We start from the raw sequence: 10,597 nt of genomic DNA on the forward strand, positions 1-10,597 counted from the left end.
GTCGAGTTGGTCTTTGGAAAGTGTTTGTAACCGTTTTTTATAAAATGCATATGGCTGGAAAGATGTTGTAAAAGTAGAATACAATGATACACACAAACATGCCTCGAAATTGCGTGGTTTTCCCTTTACCTTGTCGACTAACACGTCGGCCATTTATGGGGGGTCAATATTTTGACTCCCATAAATGGCTGACCGTGTTAGTTCGCACAGTAGAAGGAAAACCACGCAATTTCGAGGCAAACATGTGTGGATCATTGTATTCTACTTTTAAAACATCTTTCCAACCATATGCATTATATAAAAAAAGGTTACAAACGCTTTTGTTTTGACCAACTCGTCCAATCCAAGGCAACGTGTTCCTTTAATTAGTGGTTCGCAGGGTGAGGGAAGGCAATTTTCTCCTTGGTAAAGGGCACCTCTTTGAGGAGACTGTAAATTTCTATCGAAATTTTTCAAGGGGCACGGAAGAAGAAAATTGTCTTCCTCCATGCAAGGGGACACCATGGCACGAGACCAGGGGCATGGAGGAAAATGCCCCTATTGCCTCCATGGAGTATCAGGTCTAATCTGAGGATAAACAGGTTGGCCTAGACTTTTTTATTACTATTAAGTGAGGCTTTTAAGTTATTGTCACTATTTTGTATGTAATGATTTCCCAATTTTCTTTTGATGTATAAAATGGAAGCTAACAAGTTTTGAAAACATTAAACTTTATATTTGAATGTAAAATAAGCCTCAAAACGGACTATGCATCTTTTAAGGCACTGGACACATTTGGTAAACTAGTGTTCTCACTTACATGTACTTGGTGATCTCATTACTTGGTGTTTCCCAACATATTCATAAAATAAAAAATCTCTGTGAAAAAATGGACTCAATTGGTCATTGAAGTTGCAAGAGAATGAAAGAAAAACACCCTTGTTGCATAAAATGTGTGTGCTTTCAGATTCCTAAAAAAAGGCCTGAAGTCTTTTAATGTTCGAATGAGAAGTTACCCCTTTCTCAAAAACTCTTTAGAGGGAGCTGTTTTCCATTGCTTGTTCAAGTAAGGTTTTTTGAGCACTAATTATTTTGAGTACATGTAATTACAAATAGTGTCCAACATCTTTCAAAGGAATAATATATATAGTGTATTTGTCTTTCCCATGTTTTCAAATTTACGTTTGCCCATCATTGTCCACCAACTGCTTTACAAACAGTAACTTGACCACCCGTGGTGAATATAGGGAACAGGCAAAATCTTAAATGGTTCCTTGTTATACATGTACCAGTAGTTGGCAATAGTTGAAACATCAGCAGTATAGCTAGCAATGGCCTATTTTGCTAGTTCCCCCAACACCAGTCCAAACAAACAATTGCCAATCAGTCTTTAAACCGTTAAAATCCTGTTTACATTTATCCTGAATGTCTGGCTCCCCCCTTTCCTTCAATACCTGAAACCGATCTATAAAAGCCCCTGTTGAACCATAGAGAAAACGGGCCCCTAATTCAAGCAAGCGAAACACCCAGCAAGACGTCACCCCCCCCCTTCCAACCCAATCTCCTGAGTTACTTTTGTGTCTGTTCACAGAGTGTTTAACGACCGCAACAGAAGAAACACGCATCTTACAAGAGAATGAATGCAAGTTTCTTTGTGGGGTTAATTCCTTGACTACATTCATGTAGCCCACTGGTGGCCTGCGGGTATATAAAGATGAGTATTAAAATAGCCTCATAATGAAGGGGCTAAAAGGACCGAATACATCTTAATAATTTAGAGAATCTTAGAGATACATGGGGTATGTGAAACTCACTATAGTAATTTATTAATGATGTTGCTGTAACATGTTTATTCAAAAAAAAAGGTTGATGCATAAAGGAACTTGATTGAATAAATCATGGGCAGTATTCAATTGGAAAGAAACTACTGCATGTGATGCACAATGGACATAATGCAACCTCAACTTTTATGCAACTACATTGTGTATACTGCAAGAGGCCGATTGTACAAGTACAGTAAGAAAATAAATAAAGCTGCCAAGAAGATGCAAGCCATGCTGTAGTTTATATGACCGCTTTGCCTCAAAATCAACGTGCCATGATGGTTGCCAGTGTTGCTTGGACTCGGAATTCACCTTCGCGCGTGTCGATCATGCCCATCGACGCGCACATGGGATATTCCGCATGTTACCTCATCAAGGCAACACAGGGCATTGACTAAATGTCCTAGCTTTCCTTGTACCTGCTGCCCTAGGTCAATGAAAACACTGTTGCCCCTGCAATTCCCTAAGCAAAATATACCCTCCCTGTAAACAAAAGGCAAACACATTAGGTTTACACTCGCTCAACTTATCATTCATCCCTTATTGCAACACTTTATACTCAGCCTATTGACAATCAATATCGCATCGTCTTTACCACAATAAGTGCCTTTATGCATTTAGTTTACTCTGTTTAATGATTTAATGTTCCAATACACAAAAGCATTCATCACTAACAACCTTGCAGATCTTTTTGCCTGCTACATGTACCACCGTTTACACTAAACTGCGTACGGTCAATACTTGAAGTAAATGTACCCCATTAACATTCAATCAGTAGTTATTTAGTTTACTATGCACTGCTAGATTTGAGTGGGGATGGGTAAGGATAGCCAAAGAACAGTTCCACTTAGTGTGGGGGAAAATCCTCCATCTACAACAGATTTTGTTTCACTATCCAGATTCCACATTTTTTTTTTTTTTTTTTTTTCTAACACAAAACTGTGAGCCAAATTGAAACTGATTTTCAAACTTGCCATGGAAATATATTTTAGTCTTCTACATGGACGAAATTCTCGACATATATGAACATCAGTCAGCTTGTAACGGACATACCCTGAAATATAATTTGACTTTATATCAAAATGGTGCACCAATACGAGTGCGTAATTACATGGAAACTACTTGTTTGTCTTTGAAATAAATTGACCTTAAAATACAATCAGTTAACATACTTTTAATGTACAATATAAATGCATAGAGTCGTTTTTAGCACTGTTTTCAACAAACCTTATTCAAACTTTTGGTTTGTTTGTTTCTCTGGCACACGCATCATATACTGTGCATACATGTATGTAGTTAGCACAAAATGGTCAACACTGCAGGGTCATTTTTATGTCGAGGGGGACCCATTGTTGTACAATGAAACTGTATTTGAGTAGACGATTGCACCTATTTGCAATGGTTTGCCGGAATCAAAGTAATAAAATGACACTTTGGTACCGTTGGATGATCATTTGGGAAAAACAAGAGTAAACAGCGTTGGAGTGGGTCATTGAGACCGGGTGAAAGCTCAAGTGTATTAAATAACGGTTTTTCAGGACAATACTAATAAACGACTGGCAAACTTTGTACTTCAGAGTGTGTTTGCATGCGTGTGATTAACAAGACCTATCGCTTGTATTATTATTTCCAACTACCACAGACCTAAAATGGGTTTAACAAATTGCGCTCACACTAATCATGACACCACTTGAGTTGAATATTAAAACATTTAGTTAAAACTCAGATTTATTTATAAGTACAGAACTCATGTTCACATGAACAAATCATTTCTTATTTCAAATCTATTGCCAGTTTTGTTGTCTGGGAAAATTCTGGGAGGAGTCTTCTAGTTTTAACTACATAGGAAAATGGGCTTCCTTTCAAATATTTAGGTACATGTAAATGATTATTGTCTTTTAGTTCACACTAGAGAAGTTTCTTGGCAAATTACTTGGGAAAACTTGGTTGATCTGTTCAAATTTAAATACCCATTTTCTCTGGAAACAGCCCCTGTTTTGGAGTACGATTTAAGCAAGTTAACCCTTGGGTTGGTGCACTTGTTTGGTGGGTGTTCATTCTTCCCAGGAAAACTTGGACCAGGTGTGAATGGCCATTCCCTGGGAATTTCCTGTATTGCATTTCTATTTGAACTTGTTCTGACCCACCCTTCCCATATTTCGGTATCATATGTAATAATAAACTGAAGAAGAAGTGATGCCTCAAATTATAGAATGATATTTTAGATCATACATGTAGGTTTCATTTATTTATTTTGAGCTGATCCAATAACAGATTCAAAGAAAATACAAAAAAACGTTTAAAAAAACAAACATTGACTTTAGACCGTATTGCATATTGTCACGCTCAAATATCTGCCCTAAAACATTGCGTATGTGGGCGTGTTCGTGTGTGTGTGTGTGCATGTGCTGTAGAAATTGAAATTGCATGTTTCATTGATGTACACATTTAGACGCGCATAAGGTTTACCCTACAAGATGGTGACTTTCATAGCAACAAAGGGGTTATTCAATACAGTCTATTCTGAATGACCTTTTAGTATCAGATAATTTGATTGTTATACAGCAAGACTCTTTTTTTTTTTGGGGGGGGGGGTAAACACAAAAGTGCAGATCCCCATTCAGTAATGTTTGCAGTATAAGCGTGAAGTGCTAACACATAGTCCTTTTGAGGGGGAGTTCCCTCCCTTTTCTCTCCCTAAGCTTTTCAAACATGGTGAATGCTCCAGCTAGTATAATACTTTGGCTAAACATTGCCTTAGGGGTACATGTAAATATACACACCAAACAGCCAGTGAACAAAAACTGTCTAGTCTGTCTGCATATATCTGGATTTAGTCTCCTCCTCCTTGGTCTCACCATGCCAGAACAAGGAGATAGATTTGTACAACCAGTTCAAATACAGTAATCGGATTTGGTGTGGGGATTATGTTCGGGGTAAATATGTATACTGTGTATATGTACACATTAATTCTATTAAAAACCAATTTTTAAAAGCACACTTTACATGTAGTCACTTGTGTCTTATCAGATTACTGTTATCATTACAAGGCCATAGGTGGAAAATCTAGTACATGTTCAGTACACTTATAACAACATGTATTGTTATACCTCGGTAACAAACTCTAAAGTTTGATTGGTTGAGAACCAATCATGTGACGCGCAACAAAAACGGGCCGGGTAACATGAAAAGTGATGTACACTTGTGTACATCACCTTGATCGTTCCCAGTGTTGGTCGATTTCCAGCACTATGTACGAAACAACTGCGGGTTTGAGTGAATTGTTTCTTGTTCCTCTGCTCATTAAACAATGAATAGTCCGTCGCAATAATGTTTGAAGATGACAACAGAACTTTGAGAAGAGGAATAACAATTATACAAAGGTACAACAAAACAATTGTTGCACGCTGTGATTGGGGGTCCATGGGTTTTATACACCCTCGAGGGGAAATGACACCCTCAGCTTCGCCTCACCTCGGGTTCCATTTTCCCCCTCGAGTGTACAAAACGCCATGGACCCCGTCACAACGTGCAACAATTGTATACACGTACTGTCACATGTAGGCATCATCTTACATATCCCTTTTCACACTACTGTACTCCCCGGGGCTGTCTCAAGGAATACCAGTCAGCCTTTTCACACTATGTTCGCTTTAACCCCTTCTTTCCCACCCCCACCCCCTATTTCTGAAAAGAACCGGTTGTTGATAACCATACTGTTACTGCAAACTAATTTGTTGGTTTATTACCAGCCAAGTTTACTTTGTTGTAACTGGTGCACCACTCAATGTTTGCTTAGCATAGAAATTTGTCAGCTTTTGACAGCTTTATAGCATTGGGCTCTGATAAGCAAAAATTTCCTTTAAGCAAATGTTTTCGCTAAGCAAGAAATGGGTGGGGTACCAGCCACAGCATTAGTACAAATGTAACTGTATGGTATTCTGGCTGGTAACCTATTTTTGTCAAGCAAGATTCTATTGTGCTCAACAAACAATTTTTGCAACAGGTTGTATAAATTTTGGCCTGGTCTTACCTGTTTGCCTGAGACCCATGCACTCAGGTACTCATTCCACTCAGGATCTTGCAAGAGCTCCGCATTTACCGTCATACTAGTCTCTCCAGCACCTCCCTGACGTAACATCGGCAGAGAGAAGGCTGTAGGTGCTGTACGAGCACGCTCAGATACATTAGGAGGTGGCTCTGAGAGACTCCGATGGTGGGGGTCATGTGGACCAAGGGCTGCCGAGGAGCTATAAGTACGATCGGGGTATAAGAGGTCATCCTTCGAAGCTTGAAGACTAGAACTTTTGGAAGAGCTGTATCGATACTGAAGGGAAGAAAACAAGAACTTGTAAACACTCATTGCACTGTGAAGTCCACTTGTTGCATTTATCTCTTAAGCTGTGCACCACTAACGCAACCTTGAGAAACTAGACTTTTACAAAGTTGCGTACAGGCCTCGAAATAACCCAGGACACCCACAGCACTTGCCTTGGTGCCATGTGTTTTGGTGCCCTTCTCAAATTTCCCAATACAATTTGATGTCTTCCTCATAGACGTGCCCCCAGAGGGAAATTGCTGTGCCCCTTCAAGAGCAAAGCTCAAGGTCTACGAGCATGAATTTTTAGCGAAACTGGCTTCAGGCCTGCAACTTTGCTGTAGTCACTTGCTGAAATGTTCCGAGCGCAAACTTTTGTTACAACTTTACAACCAGCCTTTAATCTTTTTAATCTTTCCACATCAAATCATAATGTTTTTCAATTGTTTTTTTTATGAATCTAAACCGCTAGAACTGATTTTCCCTAACAAACAATAGAGGGCCTCATGTAAATGTAAAGCACCTTTCAAGCACAACAAAGATTCCATTCCGGTTACAAGCGTCAATCCCACAAATCAACAAACAACATTGTGAGTGCAGTGTAATTTATACATTTCTACAAAGTTGTTTAAATGGCGTCGTTTCTACAGGTCAACTTGTACTTGTAGCATAAATAAATAGAACAGTCCGTAAACTAAACAACGTTGAACTTCAGGATTTAGTGACAAGCTTTATTCGGGATCATGTAACTGAATGAATAACAAGCATTACAATAAAAGCTTTGACCTAAATATTCTCAAAAGTTCACCGAACATCTGCTTTAATTCTAAAAGAACAAGTCTCTTTGAAGTTTTGAGTTGTCTGAACATGGGTTTTGCAGCATCCTAACGTGCAATATCAAACTGGGTACACCCTTTTCACACCAAGTGCTACCTGTACAAACGCCTATCCTGCACGAACTCAAACTAATTCTTCTAAAAAATAGCACAGTTGGTTTTGCACATTTTGTGGAGGTAGGGTCTGTGTTTGTGTCAGGGGTCAGTACAGTTTGCTGCGTTTACTTTTACGTTGGTAACTCGGCGGATCCTTATGTATGGAAGTTAAGCCAAGGGTGCTTGATTGTTGGTGGAGTGGAGATCGGACACAAAAGTGCTACAACATATTCAGTTTGTGGTAGTCTAAAGTCTTTCACATAACTTCAAGCATTTTGTCGTTTTTTTTTACACACACAGTTCAATCATAAATTTAATCAACATCAATCAATAATTTTTGCCCCACAAAAAAGAGTACTGTTTTTATAATGCTTCAGATTTATAACATTACAATCTTACAATCAGCCGGAGTGTCATATGGAATCATTAATATCCCAAAGTAGTTTTCAGTGAGCAATTTGTCAATTGAAAATAAGAAGTCTAGTAGTAGTAGTACTGAAGTTCATGAAGTTGGTACATGGTTAGAGTTTGGGACCTTGTTTGCACATTCATAATCATTCATATAAATATTGCAATTTTGCATAGTATTAGTTTTGCTTTTTGTTGAGTGAGTTTTCTTTTACTCCTTGTTATTGAGGACTTCAGACATCATACATGATACTTACAGGAGTTGTTAGTTGTGTTTTTCCACCATGATCCCCAGCTCCGTCGACCCCACTAGCCAAGGACTCTAGCTTTCCACGCACCTCTCCCCTCGGGTAGGTACGGGACCGAGACCGGGGCCTCCGCGGCTTGGGCAGGCGTAGCCCAACGGTGGTCGACCGTGGTTTCTCGATGTCATCACGGTCGTAGTGGAGAGCGCAGAGAGTCGGGAACTCTGTCATTTCGGTGCGTTTATAGCCACCACTTCTTGCCAACAATGTGGCATTTTGTTACCAGTATTACCTTATAAATAGTTCATCCATTGGTGATGTATTAAAGATGTGCTGATATTCTATCCACGAAGGAAATAAACTAGGTAACAGAATACATTTTTTGTTGAACTTCACACGATAAATTTAACGGGACAGGCACGATGGGGGTACAATGTGTACACGGAATCCAAGTGACTCGTCCATATTGATAACGGGGCTTCAGCAGTTAGTTAGAACCAAGATACATTTGATTTTAATTATCGGTGTGTTTTTTGTGTCAAAAAAAAATTCGCTAAAGAAGTATTTGATAAATGGACAAAATTAAATGTCTTCAGACTTAGTTTTGTCATAAATTTGCTGAATACGATGCACTATCATACATTTGAAAATAAAAACACCCCTAAATAATCAAAATAGAATAGTCCCACAGCAACGTTTCCGCTCTGTAGCTGCTGACTACTCTACTGCTGCGGTGTGTGGGATGACGGTGAAAGTGAAATAGCGCCACCACTTGCCCGGTGAAAGTTTGCGGAAGAACTATTTTTATGGTGAAAAAAAAAACACTGAGCCAGGCAACCACTAATAAACAACCAAACACCCAAATAAAAAGACAAACACAAAAATAAACAAACAACACCCCCATAATCATAATTGTTTACATATTTTGTATAACTTGTAACAAGATGTTTTTTCCCACTTTTTTCGTACGTTCCGAAACCGCATCTCGAGGGGGTAATCTGATCGCATTTCTTTCTGCACTATAAAATTACCCTTCCTCAAATACTTTCCTGATTTATTTTTTAAGGATTCCCATTTTGTAATCGTTTTAGGAAAATAAAAAAAAACTTGCAAAAGCACTGCGTAAGCGGCAAATACGTAGTACAGAAACAAATTGCAGCCAGTATTTGGATCTTCCTCCAGATTATTTCCCAACTCCTTTTGCCTCAGTCTCACTCCGCTGAGTGACAGGCAAAGGAATTCGGAATTACTAAATCCGGGTAGGAAGATCAAATACTTGCGAAGTCCCATTTCAGAAGCGGTAACTCACAAGATCTTTCAAAATTAGTTCATAGCTGCCCCCTCTAATACACAGTGGAACTAGTTATACCAAACACGACCGTTCTGACTTTTCCAAGGTCCAAAAATAAAAACAATCGACGCAAAAGCCAAGTATATTGTTGATGAGTGAAGCATCAAAGCTATAATTTCTCTCTCGACCATGGTCAAATTTCCTAATAGAGAACAAATAAATTTAGTAGATATACATAGCTCAGCACAACAATTAATGCTTACCAATGTAATCAGTCAGAGGTAAAACATCACATATACCCTTTGTGACTGGTATCCTGCTCGTTATTAACGCAGGAAACATGTAAGGAAAATTCTCTGGTTCAACAGGATGAAATTTTCCTAAAATGTGACGTAATATTCTACTGCAAGTTACGCCCATTTGACACAAATTGCTCCACTTTATTACCACAAAAACAAAGACCGTTAGTCTGCATTGAGCTATGAACCAAGAAAATTTTACAAAAATTGGCATTGGTTTTACCTGTGGGTGAATGGTGTTCCTTTATGTGCGGGCTTTGTCACATTATTGTTCCTAAGTGGGAGAGTTTTTTTGACAGGGAGGAGCAGTGAATCCTCTTTCCTGTGAGCTCAGTGACCTTCAGATGGAGCATTTTCCCGCACAGTGTTTTATACTATCAACATGATCTCTCCATTGCTCGTTATACCAAGTAATAGGTTTTGATGCTAACAATTATTTTGAGTAATTACCAATCACGTCCAGTGCCTTTAAGCAGTTAAACAAAGCAACACGATTTAATTCTGCTCTTTTCAAGGTCCTGCAACTGCAAGAGCTAGATTTAGATATTCAAGATTTAATCATCTGTACACGAACTGTGCGATCGTGTGCTGGACTAGTGGATAATTAAAAATTTCCAGGAATTACGGCAGTTATTTATCATAGTGAAGACGCCTATGCTTTACTCCGAATACTAAGTTCATTGGCGACAGACCTACATACTGAATTTTCATTTCAAGAAAAAGTTTTTGGAAACATTGTTGCCAACAATGAATCTCAAACAAGCCTTGATTTTGATGAGTGGATTTCTTCTGATGATTGTCGGTCAATCGGTGGTCAGAGCAATTCACTCCCTTGGCTGTCCCTGTGGTTGGAGGCAGTTTGGTCAGTCATGCTACATGGTCACTGATACACCACTCAACTGGTATCAAGCCCGTCATGTATGCCTTGATGCTGGAAGTGACCTGGCTGTACCAAATTCAAAAACCGAAAACGATTTCATCTGGAATTTACACATTGAAATTCTGAAGGATAATGATAAAACAGTCAACATGTGGTTGGGATGCACTTATGGCAAGGACGTTCCTGGACAGTTAAAATGCTACAATGATGATCAGAATGAGTACCAGAACTGGGAACCGAACAACGAACCTGTAAACAACTCATGTGTGACCATGAGGAGAAACAATGGATATTGGGGTCATAAATCAGAATGCGACAAAAAAAGATATTTCCTGTGTGAGAGAAACATCTGCGCTGGTCATCTTCGCTGCTTCGCTGTCAACATCAAGGATTCAGATCATCAAGCCACACCCTACTGTCTG

General features: G+C 39.0%; 1 protein-coding gene across 12 annotated transcripts in view; it reads right to left on the bottom strand.

The window, feature by feature from the left end:
* The window catches only part of LOC139939609 (uncharacterized), a 52,380-nt gene extending 44,261 nt beyond the window's left edge, over positions 1 to 8,119 (bottom strand). For all 12 annotated transcript variants that reach the window (XM_071935642.1, XM_071935641.1, XM_071935640.1 and 9 more), the window contains exons 1-2: positions 7,718 to 8,119; positions 5,836 to 6,129 (exon numbers count right to left, since the gene is read on the bottom strand). In XM_071935642.1, coding sequence (XP_071791743.1) covers positions 5,836 to 6,129; positions 7,718 to 7,936 — 513 coding nt within the window. In that variant the 5' untranslated portion in view covers positions 7,937 to 8,119. The remainder of the gene's footprint in view (positions 1 to 5,835; positions 6,130 to 7,717) is intronic.
* Between the last annotated feature and the right edge of the window lie 2,478 nt (positions 8,120 to 10,597).

The sequence above is a fragment of the Asterias amurensis genome, chromosome 7 (assembly GCF_032118995.1).
Source record: "Asterias amurensis chromosome 7, ASM3211899v1".
Lineage (NCBI taxonomy): Eukaryota > Metazoa > Echinodermata > Asteroidea > Forcipulatida > Asteriidae > Asterias > Asterias amurensis.